This window comes from Alexandromys fortis, unplaced genomic scaffold (genome assembly GCF_014885135.2).
Source record: "Alexandromys fortis isolate MF-2015 unplaced genomic scaffold, M_Fortis_MF-2015_v1.1 scaffold_20, whole genome shotgun sequence".
NCBI classification, from domain to species: domain Eukaryota; kingdom Metazoa; phylum Chordata; class Mammalia; order Rodentia; family Cricetidae; genus Alexandromys; species Alexandromys fortis.
The window spans coordinates 15,617,982-15,634,988 of NW_026067903.1; the positions used below are offsets into that span (position 1 = coordinate 15,617,982).

Below are 17,007 nucleotides of genomic sequence, written 5' to 3' on the forward strand. Positions count from 1 at the left end.
ACAACGTTCTGTGAGTATGACAGTGTACCAATTATTGACCTAGTTTTCTGTTTTTTTTTTTAATTTTTTATGTGTATTGGTGTTTTGCCTGCATGCATACTACTTGGTTGCCTGCACAAGCCAGAAGAGGGTGTCTGAGTCCCAGGAATTGGAGTTACAGATGGTTGTGAATCACTTTTGGGTGGACCGAGAATCAAACGTGGATTCTCTGGGAGAGCAGCTAGTAGTGCCCTTAATTACTGAGCCATCTCTCCCTATGGGCCTAGTCTTAAAAAGCGTTCCCCATCATCTCATGTTAACCTGCAAGATTAGGTGTCATGAGAAGAGAACCACAGTGCCCAGTAGACAGGGAGCTTGCCCAAGAAACAGCCCCCAAAAGAAGAGTGGTCCATCAGGGCTCAGCCCAATCTGGGCTCAAACTGAAAAGTTCAAGCACAAATAATGTATTTGACAGCTAACCAATAAATAATTCAGTGCATATAGATAGAATGCCAAGACTTGCTTATCTGAAATTAGCTTGATAAGAATTCTGCATATTATATACCAGTAACTGTTTTCCTTATATTAATGCTAAATCCTGTTAGATTATTTTTTAATTCTAGAGCAGTGGTTCTCAACCTTCTTAATGCTGTGACTGTTTAATACAGTTCTTCATGTTGTAGGACAGAAAATTATTTTGTTACTTCATAACTGTAGTGTTGCTACTGTTATGAATCAGAATGTAAATTATCTGATATGTTGCCTGTGGGGGTCACAACCTACAGGTTGAGAACCACTGTTCACTAAAGAAATGCATGTAGACTGTACACAGGTTTAGGTGCTAATGGTTCCTCAAGGCTTAGTAACAAAACTGTATTTAATAATTTCAGTTGGTCACATTGAAATAACATTTTTTTTATAATTTAAGAAAGTTGAAAAGGGGCCATTAATGCCAAGGATTCACCAACCATATAAAAAGTTTCATAATAGCACCAATTAAAAAACATTAGCCAAACACTCTACATGCCTATAATCCTAGTGGCCAGGGAGACTGAGATAGGACAGACAGGCCTTCCTGAAGTACTCAAAATCCTATCTCAAAAGCTTGTGTGAAGCCCTGGGTTCAAACCCAATATCACTAAAAATAATGTCTGATTTGTGGCCCCTCTTTTGTCTTTCACATCCACTGCTCTCCATTTTGCATTTAAAGTGCTTCCTCCCGGGATGTCTGTCATCCACTTCTTTGTTTGATGATCAGTCTAAAACAACAAATCAGATGTCATAAAATTAGAACCCTAACCATCACTTTATATATAATAGTCTTGGTTACTGTTCTTTTACTTTGAAGAGACACTATGACACTATGAACTCTTAGGAAAGAAAGTGTTTATCTGGGGACTTTACGGTTTTAGAGAGTTCTCTGTGATCATGATGGCAGGAAGCAGAAAGGCGTAGTGGAAGAGTAGCTGGGATCTTTGCATCCTGACCCACAGGCCTCAGGATGGCACTGAATCTAGCAAAGGCTTTAGCAGCCTCAAAGCTCATCCCATTGACACACCTGTCCAACAAGACACCTCTTAATCCTCTCCAAAACAGTCTACCAGCTGGGGACCAGACGTTCAGATATATGAGCCTAGGGGAGCCATTCATATCTACACCACCACATCCCGGCCCCTGGCCATCAATAGTTTATAGTCCAGCTTCAAAAGTCCCCATGGTCTTTGAGTTGCAATACTCTTTCCAAAGTCCATGTCTCTTGAGACTCAACTGTCAAATCAAAAAGCAAATCATATACTCCAGCACACAGTGACACAGAATATGCATTGATATCCTTCATGGGAGGCAAGGGGACAGACGTAAGGAAGCATCATCAGAACAAACTCCAGATCCTATATCTTTGTGTCCTATGGCAAAGGACTTAGATGACTCTTCCTCCCTTCCATCTTTGCTGACTGCAATATCTACTATCTCCGGTTGATGCTACAGTTTTCCCTGACAGGTGTCCCACAGCTCTGGCATCACCAAACAACTTGGGGTCTCCAAGAAAATCCAGGCTTCCCCTCCACAGCTTCATGAAATGACTGGTTCTCTCCAGGCCTCCATGCAGGACTCCCCTGCCACAAGCATGGCCTTGTTAACTAGAAAATTCCGTGTCCCTTTTCTGTGTCTTCTGAACACTAACTCCAGAACCATGTGGCCCTAGATGCCAAAATCTGTTTTCTGGTGCTGGAACCTGGCCCCTCCTTGAATTATATTTGCATAAACTTTACAATGTTGATTTTCTTTGTTCCTTAAACTTTGCTTACTCTATGCACCAGTTGGAGACTTAGCTGGGTGGAGTCTTGCCCTGAGACAATAAGGTGTTCCCTTCATTCCACTTTGACTCAGTCCTTTAAACTTGTGTCCCCTTGAGCACAGGGCTTGGCTCCAACAGGACATTCCCCAGTACCCTTTTGCTCCTCAAACTGTCTATACATTTTGTATTTCTCTTTACAGCCTGATCCACAGGCAGAGAGTGGCACTGAGCCTGGCTTGGGCTTTTGAAACCTCAAAGTTTGAAACCACTCCCAGTGACAACCTCCAACAATCTCCTAATCCTTCCCAAAACAATCAACCAACTTGTCCCCAGACCATTGCATATAGGAGCCTAGAGGGGCATTCTCATTCAAACACCACCACGACTACTATGGTGAAAAGACAGAAAATGGCAGTGTTCTTGCCATCTTCCTTGATAAGAAACTATTAAAAATACAAATTCTGGTCAGGCATCACACACATCAATGAGAGACCAAAGGAATGATGTCTCTCCTGTCAAGACTGGTGAACCAGGAGCATGGGTAACCCCCAAACAGCCACATACCCTAAAAGCCCCACACCAGCATGGATGACAATGTTCCCATAACTACATTAATGGACTTCTGTCTAGTTCTCATTCTATGTTTGTATTCTCTTAACATTTTCCAAGACCTTGTGTAACTGGGGCAGAATTACAGGCTTCTGGAAGAGGCATGGGGGAGAGTGGCTAGGATCTCGGGGTAGTCTAACCAGGGAAAGCTAACAGCCCCAGCTGTGTAGAGTAACTCTCTCGTGCTTAAGGTAATGATCTGCTCTTGGTGGACAACACTCCACAACACTGGTACACTGGGAAATAATAGGCAGTGACAGTTTATGGTAGAATGTCTTCTCAGGTGGGAAGCCAAACATAGGCAGCATATAGACGTAAATGGGGTCTCCCTCTTCTACTCTCTGGACTCCGGTCAACACAAGTGAACTCAAGACTGTTAGCTGTACATGATATCTTTTAGGGACAGCATACCAAAGTATTTCATCACCTGGCTCCAAAACCAAACCTGTAGAACTGTCCGTCATCCTAAAAGACCAAAGTCTGGAAGACAGAATACTTGATAGCATTGGTGGATCCTTCAGATATTGCATCTACATTCACAGGTAGGAAGTTCTTATGATAAGCAATGTTGTATAGGACACTGTTTAAAGTCCTCATACAAAGCTTTCACAAATGAAGTGATATGTATGAAAGAAAACAATTCAGGGAAAACAGTCTAAACATCATGATTATTTAAAAGCAAATTGCTACCTTCTTCATGCTAGTTGGATTGATTCCCTTAATCTTTTGGACTGCTTAATACTCTAGTACAGGCCAAGTCAGTCATTGGAATTGCTAAGTAGTGGTGCTAGCCAATTAGTCCTGGGAGGGGAAAGACAGTTAAATGTACACATACGCCTTTGTTCTTAATACCTTTGTGGGTGTATTAGTGGAGCCACAGAGCAAACAGCTGTGGTAAGAAAAGTTGCTATGGTGGGTCTTCTTGATGGTCAACTCTTGACTCCAAGACAGGGAGTTAATGAAGTAATTCATCTAAACAGCTATGGATTTGTTTTGTTTTCTAGTAATGGGGGGGGGGAGCTTTTCATTATTTGTCATATAGGTTTTTACATCAAAAATTTTAAGGTTTTTTATGAGTGCTTTGCTGGCGTGTATGTATTATGTATGCATCTGTGTATGTATGTATGTATGTATGTATGTATGTATGTATGTATGTATGTTGTGTGCATGCCTACTGTCAACAAAGTCCAGAAGAGGCTGTCAGACACTCTGGAACTGGAGTTACAAACCTTGAGTTGCCATGTGGGTGCTGGGACTAAATGCAGGTCCTTTGAAACAGAAGCCATCTCTCCAGCCCCTCAAGATTTTAAAATATTTTTTAAAAGATCTCTGACACGGCACCGTCTCAATAATCACATGACTGAATATGCTGAACTTACTAAAATTTTGTTTTCAAAATATGGGAAGGTTCACTATAATTAAATCTTTATGTATTTTAACTACAGATTTATGGAGCAATACTTTGGCACACCTATGTGGTATGTGATGAAACTTAAAAATTATTCGTATCTAGTCAGTCTATATATATGTTATTAATGCATGTCTAAAATACGTAATCAGATTAAGTTGATTCATGTTTCTGGCTCCTTGTTGTACTTTGAACTTCCTCCTCTAGATAGGCAAGCACACTACACACTAGGGTGGTGTGAACTCTAGAACCTGTAAGTTCCGTGCAGACTTTCAGTTTTGTTTTTTGAGTCCATCGGAATGGCTAGGAGCTACTGCCAGGGACAGAGTCCGATAGAGGTTGGGGGCGTGGCCATGCAGGATTACAGGAGGCCGTCCCGGGAGGCCTGAACCAGCCAGGTCAGTCCGGCGGACAAAGCGAAGCTCCGCCCAATTCTGCTGTCGCTGACGCCTGCGCAGACCGCGCGGGTCCCCGGTGGAGCTCCGCGGTGGCCCCGCCCACCTGGCTGTGAGTGCGCAGGCGCTGCGGGAGAAGGCAGTATGGTCTCGACAGGCCTTACCGGGTCTCTGGTGGCCTCCGTCTGGAGAGCAACAAGTAAGGCGATCCGCCTGGGGTCCCGAGACTCGGGGACCCTCGGGGGAAGCCGGTTTCTGACATGCAAATGCGCCGGCGCGGAGACCCGGCCGCGACGCGCTGTGACCTCAGGGGTTGAGCCTTTCCGGTGTGCCTAGCGGAGGGACCCAGGCTTTGCGGGTGGTTTGCGAGGAGTGCCTTGCACTGGGATGCAGCTGGGATAGTATGGAAAAGAAGGTCACTTAGGGGATGAGTGTCATTAATTTATTGTTTGCTTACATCAAGAATAATTTGTACCGGGCAGGTGGCGCATACCTTTAGTCCAGCATTAAGAACGCAGAGGCAGAAGTATCCCTGAGTTCAAGGTCAGCCTGGTCCAAATGTTCCGCAAACTAGTCAAATAGATGAGTACATATAACAAAAAGCACACGAATCCAAGACCTGTTAGAAAAGATACTTGCATGCTTTCTGTAGAAACTAACGTTTTCAAAACTGTTGCATTATTTCTCAGTATTTTCCTCAATTAGCATCCCGAAGATGCAGAATGTAAGTTTAATTGATGACTTCGCTGAGAAATTGCGGAAACTGAAGACAGAATCACTGCTGTCTTAACAAGTAGCCCAAATTTTTTTTATAAATAAACTTTTCAGTTTTTCCCTTCAAATACTTAATACCTGTTGGTTGTTAAAATCTTGATCTATACAATGAATATTATAGATAATGAAAGGCTAGCTCCAAACCCTTAGGTGGTAACTTTAATTCTTTAGTTTTATCCAGCATTCCACTGTTTTAAAATAATTATGTCATGTTTGATACCAGAAATCATATATATACACATGACGTACATATGTAAAGTATAAAGCAAAGGGAACATTAATGAACCCATTTTCCCATTGAAATGTTTAGATGCATTTTGTATCCATTGTTTTTTTTTTTTTCAACTACTCTTACTTCAAGATCACTCCTTACAGAAATGTGAGCTGGTATCTTTTACTTGTGTACGGTACATTGTCTATTCTTACAGCTGCTTGGACAATACCAGAAACACTAGCATAGGGTACTCCACCCTCTGGAGTGTTTCCCATGCCCCAGCATGGTAAACTCCTAAAGGAAGGATGCTGTTAATTGATTCTCCTGTCAGGGTTGGGGCAAGCCAACTGCTTCCTTATCCAAGGAATTGAAATTAAAGCCACAGATTGCAAAGTCACAAATTAAACTTTGAATTCTTCTACTGCAAGACAGCCACAGGTCACAATGAAGAAGGGCCAGCTAGGGCCTCGTTAGTGGGTGTACAGGGAAGAGGCGGTGGTTACTAAGGAGCTGGGGTGGTTCTCATTTTGATTGGTATACTAGGTAGTATAATCATTTTCTGTATATGTTCCTTATTATGCTTCTGGCTTCAATCATACATTTGCCAAAATAGACATAAGATGGTAAATAGAAGATTTTCCTTTTAAAAAAAAAATCACCTTTAGGGCTCAGTTTACCTTACTTGCTTCAGAGAGGGCTGTGCATGCATCCTGGTGCTGGGGGCGGGGCTTATGTTGCTAGGTGCGTCTCTTGGAGAGAAGTGTGTGTGCATAGTATGTACGGTAAGGAAATTAGGCTGCCAAGTGCACTATTAGAAGACAGTGTGCATATTTGTGTGTATCCCAAACCAGATGAGTCCGAGGTTACTAAGCTATTCCGTACACTTACCTGTCTCCTACTTTCTAGCTCTTTCGAGCTTGGATCACTGGTTATCTGTCTCTATGGAAGGGAAATAGCTGTGTAGAACTGAGGTGTGGAGGAAAGAATTTTCACTGTATGCCATTTGTCCTTTTTGAACTATGATAAATGGTCAAAAAACAAGTAGGCAAAGTTAGTTTTTTTTTTTTAAGTAAAATATTTTTTTCCTCCGTTAGGATCCTCCCTTCTGAGTCACTCTTTGAGGACAGTGAGTTATCAAGAGGGAAAACCGGAACCTGTGAAGCAGCCTCTTAAGAAGTCAAAGTTGCCAGTGGGTCGTTTCGATGCTCCGGAGGACTCGCACCTGGAGAGGGAGCCACTGAAGAGTGAGTGGAGTCACTGCTGTCTGTGCTTAGCACAGCAGAGAAATGCTAGCTCCTAGAACATGAGTGCAAGAACTGACATGTGCTCTTGCTTGCTGTTAACACTTCTAAAGGCTATGGTCAGTGAGTTAAAATCCCGTATGGACGGTCTGTGGGTGTGGTGCTTACTTCTTGAAAGGTTTCATGTTGGTGAGATGCCAAGTGCATAAGTCCTTGCCGGACATGCGTGAGGGTCAGCCAGAGCTTAGATTCCAGCACTCTTGGGCTGACAGCCATAGCAGCCCAGTGTATTTCCAGCACCGAGAAGACACAAGGAGGCCCTGGGGCGAGTCAGCTCCCTAGACTATCTGAATTGACAGTCTAGTCTCTGGGCTCAAATGAGAGACCTTACTTCAGTATATAAGGTGGAGAGCAATCAGGAGAGATACCTGAAGTCAGTCTCTGACCTCTGCATGCACACACACAGAGGTACATGGATGCACATACACACAAAAGTGCACAGATGCACCCACACAAGGCCACACATACAAGCATACACATGAGTATCAGGAATGTGAGGCTAGCCTGAGCAACACAGATGGTCTCAAAGAAAGGGTTTCTAAGTTTTAGTACTTAGTTATTTGGGGGTGTGTTTGATTGTTTTATCTTTTTTTGTTTGTTTGTTTGTTTGTTTTTCGAGACAGGGTTTCTCTGTAGCTTTGGTGCCTGTCCTGGAACTAGCTCTTGTAGACCAGGCTGGCCTCGAACTCACAGAGATCCGCCTGCCTTTGCCTCCCGAGTGCTGGGATTAAAGGCGTGCGCTACCACTGCCCGGCTGATTGTTTTATCTTATTGATTTGTTTTTGCTAAACTTTCATTATTCAAAAGGTAAAACATATAAACTAGTATCTTCTGTGATCCGAATAACAAACCTGCATTTGTTGATAACGTTCTGCTGCTAAGAAAATCCACTGCCGTAGCTCATCATTGATATACAGATAAAGCCGAGGCATCACGGTGCAGTGAAGATGCCAGGCTTAGAAAACAGGACTCCATACTGGAGAGAAGACATCATTCTCTTAGCTCTAATAACCTTCCTTCATTGTTCCCTGTCATCTGTCCACTGGGCACAAATTGGCATCTGAAGGGACACTAGCCCACTCCAACGTGCGGCTCTGGCAGGCCTTCCCCTTCTCCCACATTCCCTCCGTCTTGCTCAAAACCATTGGATTACCTTCCTGAAACAAACCCCCAAGGGCCACATTCACTCATTTGGCCACTTCCTCCTCCTGAGGCTGACTACCAGGATCCAGATATCAAAGTATGAACTCCAGCAATCAAAACCCCTTTGACTCACCTAATTAACATGCCAGTTAAAATTGCATATCTCATCCTAATGTGGGGTTTTCCTTGTGCCTTTATAAACAACTATTTTCCTATGTGTCATGTCTGTCTCCTCTCTGTCCAGAGGCAGACGTTTATCCCTCCAGGACAGATACCCCTGTTCTCTTTCCCTGGTTCCCTTTGCCCTTTCCTTGGTCCTCTATCTCCTGTCTTTGTCTCTTATTCCCTGCCCTTTGTGCCTCTGGGGCCAATAAATCTCCTTTGTGTTGAGAATTTGGTCTTGGGCTCCTGAGCCAATACTTTTCCTGTCTTTCAGAGTATAATAGACTAAACATAATTTATCATTGTTTTTCTTCCTTCTTTAATCGTATGACTTTAATTATGCATATCTGTATGTCTCTTTGTGTGTGGGTCTGTGCATGTAGTCAGAACCACTTCATTCCCTGGAGTTGGAGTTAGAACATCTGGGAGTCTCCTGCATTAACGCCAGGAACCAAATTCTGGTTCTCCAGGCCGGTTCTTATTTTGATTGTGTTGGATGACTTTTCATGGGGAGACATTTAAAAGGTCAATTCATCCCAGATAGGGCACCAGTAGGCCAAAGGACAGGTTCTGTCAAATCGCTGAGTCAGCGAGCTTATTGGGATTCCCGGCAGGCGCACGGGAAAGGGATGTATGGGTTGCTTTTTCTTATTGCACTGATACAGTCCCTGACAGAAGCCGCTAAAGGAGAGGATGGCCTGTGGTGGCTCAGCCCTATCATAACAGGCAGGCATGGTGACAGGAAGGTAAGATGACAGCCACATTGTGTCTGTTGGCGGGTAACAGAGGCAAATGCCGGTATTCGGCTCACTTTCTGGTTTTCAGGATCTCAGGCATGGTATGGGGTGAACGTTCAGGGTGGATCTCTCCGTCGATCTGGAAGCTCCCTCATAGAAACAACAAGATAGGTCTCCTAAGTCACTTCCTTGCCCACATGACAGCTGAGATTAACTGTCACGTAAGGCTACTTACAGGAATATGGGCAAATCCCAAGCAGGAAAGAGGTTCGTTTTGGCTTGCAGTACAGTTCTGGAGGCGAAAGTGCTAAAAGTGAAATGCTGGCATCTGGGCTTCAGCATGGCTTCCAAACCATACCAGTTAGAGTTCAGTCCCGAACTCGGCTGTAGAAGAAGACCGGTTCCTGAATAATCGGTCCTCTCCCCTCAACCCTCACAATCCAAGCTCATACACAACACACATACGCACATGCACACCAGCAATCCGTGTTATTAAAACAAGTTTTAAATACGGGAGTGGTCAGTGAGGGAAAGTGGATAACTCATTGGAAGTGCCAGTTTAGCAGGCGTGGAACCCTGGCCTCATGCTAAGCCCGTAAGTAAATCTGACATGGTAGTGCATGCATGTAATCCCAGCACTAGGGAGACGGATGGAAGGAGGGTAAGAAGTTGAAGGCAGGCAACCTGGGCAACATGAGGTCCTATTTCAGGAAGGGAATAAGGAAAGATATTGTCGCGAAGTGTTTGTTTATTTGTCTTGGTTTGATTTTTGTTTTACTTTTTGGGAAGAGATCTCACTCTGCAGCCCTAGCTAGGTGGCCTGAAATTCCCTTTGTAGACCAGGCTGGCCTCCAACTCACTCCCTACTCTGCCTCCCAAGAGCTGGGGTAAAAGGCGTGTGCCATCACATATGGTTAAATTTTTTAAAATATATTTGGCTGGAGATTGTCTGGCCAGCTCTATTAAAGTGTGATTTAAAGATACATATCTGTGAGTTTTCATAAATGTTTGCAGTCATGTAAACCACATTAAGTGTAAGTTCTTATTCCTTACAGAGTTATCTTTTGCTTATTTTTAAATCAACTCCATCCCCACCTCTTCATACAACCATTGATTCATTCTCAATCCCTGTAGTTTTGCTTTTTATAGGGTTTTATGTAAATGGCAGACTCTGTAGGCTGGCATCCTTCGCTCCGTCTACTGTGGAAGAGATCTGTTTTAGGATGCTTTAGCGCCCGGGCACGGTGCGGCTGGAAATGTAAGAGGCAGAACACAGATGGCACAGCAGACCACGGGAGTGCTAAGAGTGAGCCGCTGAGTGTGTAAGGCGGGGGTAATAGGAGGAGGAGGAGGAATCAGGGAACTTCCAGGGTATAACAAATGCAAAAGTCAGACAAGTACAGAGGAGAGAAGGGGAAACAGGAGGTTGTAGTCAAAGAGGAGAGAGCTCAAGAGTGAGAGCAGAAGAAGCATTCCGGGGACAAGGAAGTCCAGTGGGAGCCCAAGTGAGATGAGCCTCCTTATAAGGAGGTTTAGGGACTTTTTTGTCTCCGTGTGTGATGGTTCTTGGTGTGGATGTTGATACAATGGAAGACGGGGTGGTGGGAGATGACACTATAATCTGATATTCATTGATGTGAACAGCAGTGAGAAGGGGCATCAATGTGTGCACACCATTGTGTGTATGTATATGCACATACATGTGCATATAGTGTATTCATGTGCATGTATGTGCATGCATGTGTGTATGTGTTAAGGGTCTCACTGTGTGTGTGTAGTAAGAGTGTCTGTGTGTGTGTGGATGTGTGTGTGTGTGTGTTTGTGTGTGTGTGTGTGTGTGTGTGTGTAGTGAGGGTCTTGTGTTCTAGACTAACCCGGAACTGCTGGACTCAAATATTTCTCCTGCCTTCAGTTCCTGAATAGCTGGGACTATAATCACACCATTCAAACGAGCTCAGCATATTCTTTTTTGCCAGTACTGTCCAAACCCTGACCCCAAATGTGAGGATATTTGGAGATAATTAGGTTGGGATCATATGGGTGAGGACCTCATGGTGGGACTAGTACCCTTATGAGAGAGAAACTGGAACCCTCACTGCCTCCCTCTTTTCCAAATGACAGTTCAGAGAGAAAAGACAGTAGTCTGTAGTTCAGGAAGAGGGCCTCACCCCAACCCAGCCAAGCTCCTCCACCCCACTGAGACTTTTAGTGCATAAGCCACACTGTCTGAGTGTTTTGTCTCAGCATTCCCTGTGATCACACCCAGAGAATCCCAGGAATGGGGAGCAGAGGAGCTTCCATTACAGGCTTGGGGGGTAGCCCAGAATTTCCCCAGAAAACAGAATGATGACCGGGATAGGGGAGAGTTAGGCACAATACAGAAAAGATAAAGATTGAAGAAATGTTTGGAAAGTTTCAAGGTGAATTCTGTACCTTCTTTGGTTAGTCTGCAGAGGGCCTGCAAAATTTGGGGCAATGATCTTTTGAGTTTTCCAAAAATACACCAGTCAAGATCGGAGGTTCTTTCTGACAGCTGGTTCCTCATCTGTTCTTTCTCTACACAAGGAGAGCAGCCTGTGGGTTTCAGTTCAGGCTCCATCCCGCTGTGTGACACTCAACGACTCTGTGCACCTGTAACAAAGGGGCAGTGTTGTTTCCTGACTCATAGAGTTATTATGTGGACTGAGTGAATTAAGGGGTATAGAATGCTGAGAATTGAAAGCCCAGTAGCAGGTTATAACAGAAGGATCATCTGACTCTCAGCATTTAACACCAACCCGGCAGTATTAGTGATACCTAACATCAAATTGACCAGTTAATTAAAAATTAAAATCGTCAGAATTTGACTTGACTCACAGCGAGGACTCGTATCAGGAAAATGTAGCACATTTGTGTGTGTGTGTGTGTGTGTGTGTGTGTGTGTGTGTGTGCATGCGTGCATATGTTTGTTACTGGAGACTAAACTTGACTCGTGCTAAAGCACGCATTCTGTTACTGAGCACTGTTCTCAATCCATGAACACACAGTGTTAAGTCGATGATTTCACTTAACGCTCATACAACCCATCTGCTTAAGCCAAAGCCTCTGTTAAGGAGCAGTAGTGCTCACAAGTAAAACCAGTCACCTATACATGCCTGTGTCTGTGCTAGATGCTTTACATACATCACCTTGTTCAGTCAGTGCTGTAAGGTAAGTATGACCACCACCTCCGATAGGCACACACCACGCATGTCTTATTGGAAAGAAAATGGAGACATTGAACTTGTTTCTAAACCTTCCAAGTTCAGTGAAGAAACACCCTGGCCTCACTGCTTCCCTCCTGTTGGGTCCAGCACCACATTTGAAACTATATTCTAGTAGTTTCGAGACCTGAAAGTGCTCCACGAATTGGAAATCATTAGTGCTAGTGATGAAGTTGATTGGATATGAAAAATGTCTATCTCAGGTTCCAGAGGTAGAAGAGGAAGAACCATGTATATGACTCTTTTAAAGACTGGATAAACCAGGCACTCCCAACCAGCTTGTGCAGTCCCGTACGCAAAGTTGACCACATTGTTTTCTTCCATCTTCCAAGGCTGACCGCCTTGTTCATGTCTCCTGTCTTCCTTAGAGTTTCCAGATGATGTGAATCCAATCACCAAAGAAAAAGGTGGACCCAGGGGCCCAGAGCCTACGCGATATGGAGACTGGGAACGGAAAGGACGCTGTATCGACTTTTAAGTGGCACATTCATGAACTGCAGAACCTTTTTCTGAACGACTGACTTCACATTGTTTTCCTTTGAACTATCATTGAAGTCATGTCATTTTCGTCCTGTGTTGTAAAAGACTGACGGCCTTGTGGAACAAATGCTGCCGTAGATTAGGAAAGTGGAGACCCTTTTCCTTCACACATGTCAGCTGAAGTCTGTCCTGGTGGGAATGCCATGAGAGCTGCATGCCTTTGCCATGATCGTTAGCGATTTAATCAGCTGCTTATAAAATGCACATGGAAATAAATAATTTTAAAGGATTTTCTTTAGATTGATTATTTTTTATACGTTGAGTGTTTTTCCTGCATGTAACTATGTGCTTGGTGCTCATGAAGGCCAGAAGAGGGCACCAGACCCCCTGGAACTGGAGTTAGGAGTTGTTGTGAGCTCTCATGTGTGCTCTGGAAACTGAACCCAGGTCCTCTACAAGAGCAGCAAGGTGCTCTAAACCTCTTGTATGTATATGTATGTGTACACATGAGAGCAGTTGCCATAGAAGTCAGAGGAGGGTGTCAGGTTGTCTGGAGCTGTAGTCACGGGCTGTTGTGAGCCTGCTGACCTGGATACTGGGAACCAAAATCAGGTCCTCTGCAAAGTGGTACCCTGTCTTAACCACAAAGCCATCTCCCCACCCCAAGAAACTAACCTTTACATGGCTGTTGCTATGACTAGGTGTGTGCGTCAGTTTTCGTCACCTTTACATAAACCAGAGTCATTTTGGAAGCAGGGACCTCAGTTGAGAAAATGTTTCTATCAGACTGGCCCTGTGGGCAAAGTCTGTGGAGCATTTTCTTCATTAATGACTGACGTGGGCGGCCCAGTTACTGTGGGCAGTGCTACCATTGGGCAGGTGGGCCTGGACTGTAGGAAAAATCAAGTTGAGCCAGCCATGGAGGACGAGCCACTTAACTGCTCTCCTCTGCTCAGTTCCTGATGTACTTACCCTGCTTTCCCTTCATGATGGACTCTAAATGGTAAGATGAAACAAATTCTTTCCTCTCTGAGTTGCCTGTAGCCAGTGTTTTATTAAAGCGACAAAAACAAAGTTAGGACACTAGAATAGTAGCTTTAAAAGTTTTTGCGTGCGTGTGTGTGTGTGTGTGTGTGTGTGTGTGNGAGAGAGAGAGAGAGAGAGAGAGAGAGAGAGAGAGAGAGAGAACGAGGGCAGATGTGAGGAGTGAATTTTCTCCCTCCAGCAAGGTTCCAGGAATCAAGAAGTCAGGTGGTCAAGCTTGTGCAGTAGGCCTTTGACCCAGTAAGCCACCTCACTGGTCCAATGGGTGACACTTAAAATGGGGGTTAAGAAATAACAATGAAGGCCATCTTGGTGATACAGAATATTTAATTTGGAGCCACATGATTAAACTCAGTCCTGGCCCCACTTCTTGATGTCACTATCTCCCTGAATCTGTGATTAAATGTCCCTGTACTCTGTGGCCCTTTGTGCAAACTGGGGATAATAGTGGCTGACAGGACAGTTGGGTAGATTAAATTAATGAATTCATGTGAGTAGTGTGAATTCTAATTGGGCTTAATAATAAAAACCAGGAGTCAGATATCAAGGTGGAAGCTGATGAATAAGAGAAGCAGAACACCCAGCCCCTAGGCCTTACCTCTACCTCAGACCAAAAGGGCAATCCCGCCTCTACAAATCCTTGGACTGAATGCCACGAGCTCCTGCCTCCTCCTGCCTTCTATTGCTCTCTCTGTGTCCTAGTGCTGGGATTAAATGTGTGGGCCTCCACTGACCTGCCTGTTTCCTTAGATTGATTCAATCTCAGGTAGCCCAGGGTGACCTTGAACTCCTGATCTTTCCACTTCCTCCTCCCAGATTTGGGGATTGAAGGTGTGTGCAACTACTACCTGTGCCACTACTACCTGGCCACTATGGTTGACGGTGGGTAGCTCCACCCCCTGATCTCCAGACAAGCTTTATTTGTCAGAAACAAAGAAAACATCACACAACACTATGCCTCAGCATTCCTGAGAGAAACAGAACCACTGGGGAGGGGTGTGTTAGTATGTGCCCATGTGTGTGCCCGTGTGTGCATGTGTGTGTACGCGCGAAAGAAATTATGAGGAATTAGTACAGGAACAGGTCCTCTCTCAACTATGTAGATTCCAGGGATGGAACTCAGGCCATCAAGCTTGGTTGGCAGCAAGTGCTGTTAGCCACTAGGCCATTTTGCCAGCCCTAAGACTGGGTTTGAAAATAGCCTGGGCAGCGGTTTCTTTAAAAGCCCTAAAGGGAAAAAAAAAAAACCTGAACAAAAAACAGCAAGACTAGATGATTTCTTCCAGAAACATCCTTGTAGATGTCCAGGCACAATTTCAGCATGTATGCCATTTTCTGCAAATCGTGACACATGTCGTTTGTTGTGTTCAATATTCTTAACCATGGATGTGTTTTTCCAAATCACCAGGCTTTCTGTGGGAATGATTAAGAAAAGCAAACTTTGAAATATTTGAATTAAAATACTTTTATGTGAATACATTAAAGACTCATTTATGTAAATTCATTAAAATAGTAATAATATGGGTGGGTGGAATGAGATGCATATTAGTCAGTGAGATATAAAATTAGGGTGTAGAAAAGCAGAGGATGGGAGAGTCTACTCAGTTGACTTCGATAGCAGCCTCTACCCCGTGGCTAGAGCTGGGTCAGATCCTCCGGGCTCGCCAGAAGCATCTTCTGCTGAGTGTCCTCTGTTGCAGAGCTTGGGCCTTCAGCCCTCCTGGCTGTGCGAGTTGCTCCAGAAGGACGGGTTTGCAGAGCCGAGAGACAGCAGCGTGCAGAGGGCCGACCATTGAGTGATGTGAGTTCTAAGTGTGCTATGACAGGAATATGCAGAAACCATCAGAAGGGACAAATGTGATGATGTATATGAGTGCTTTGGCTGCGTGTATGATGTATATAGGTGCACCATATGCATGCTTGGTGCTTGAGGAGGTCAGGATATTGGATTCCCTGAAACTGGAGTTACAGATGCTTGTGAGCTGCCAGATAGGGCCTGAGAATTGAACCCTGGTCCTCTGCAAGATCAACAAGTGCTCTTAACTGCTGAGCCAACTCTCCAGCCAGTGGCTAAACACTTTAAACTAGGTCAAGAAACTAATTCATATGCTAGTTAAGCTGTATTTGTTTTTTATCAGTTGTCATCTATAAATTAACATTAGTTTTTTTAAAAAAAAGATATTTTTATTTTATGTGAATACAGTTGTCTGCATTTGTTTGTGCGCCAAGTGCATGCAGTGCCCTTGGAGATCAGAATAGGGTGTCAGATCCCCAGGAATTGGAGTTACAAGTGGTTGTGAGCAACCAACAATATTTGTTCTTTATATTGTAGTGTCTGCTAAGTAACCAAATTTTGAAAATATTCTGTAATTTAGTCAACCTCCTAAATTTAGTCATCATTTACTAAATTAACCGTCTGAAAAATATGCAAAAATTATTTTGAATTGTTAGCAAAAGACCATAAAAATCAAAATTATGTTGCTCTATATATACTATTTGTCACAATATGTGAACAAGAAAAGAGTTTAGACACTTCCAAAGCAAGTATAAGATATACAGTAAGTAAGGTTTTTCTCCCTTTTATCCCAGGATTTGGGAGACAGAGGGAGGTGGATCCCTGGGAGTTTGAAGCTGGCCTTATCTGTGTAATGAGTTCACACACACACACACATCTATACATATGCATATGGTAAACAAAATCTTAAGATAATAAACCCTTGCTAATAATAACATATTTCAGGCCAGTGAAATGGCTCAGCTGGAAAAGGCACTTGCTGCCAAGTCTAATGACCTTAGTTCAATCCTCTTGAGCCCATGAGGGAAGGAAAGAACAATCCTGTACAATAAAGGAACTTCTGGAGGCATCACAACCTCTGACTTCAAACTCTACTACAAAACTACAGTATTGAAAACAGTGTGGTATTGGCATAAAAACAGACAGGAGGACCAGTAGAACTGAATCAAAGACCCAGATATCAATCCACACGCCTACGAACACCTGATTTTTGACAAGGAAGTTAAAAATATAAAATGGAAAAAAGAAGGAATATTCAACAAATGGTGCTGGCATAATATCAACATGTAGAAGAATGAAAATAAATCCATATCTATTGCCATGCACAAAACTCAAGTCCAAATGAAGCAAAGACCTCAACCTAAAACCCATCACACTGAACCTCATAGAAGAGAAAGTGGGAAGTTCACTTGAATGCATTGGCACAGG

At 43.7% G+C, this 17,007-nt stretch overlaps 1 protein-coding gene across 1 annotated transcript; it reads left to right on the top strand.

Moving 5' to 3' along the window:
* Nucleotides 1-4,732: 4,732 nt before the first annotated feature.
* On the top strand, nt 4,733-13,029 carry Sdhaf4 (succinate dehydrogenase complex assembly factor 4). The gene is made up of 3 exons (XM_050134716.1): nt 4,733-4,886; nt 6,770-6,919; nt 12,629-13,029. Exons 1-3 carry the CDS (start codon nt 4,832-4,834, stop codon nt 12,736-12,738), a joined length of 315 nt encoding a protein of 104 aa, XP_049990673.1. The 5' UTR covers nt 4,733-4,831; the 3' UTR covers nt 12,739-13,029.
* The last annotated feature ends 3,978 nt before the right edge of the window (nt 13,030-17,007 follow it).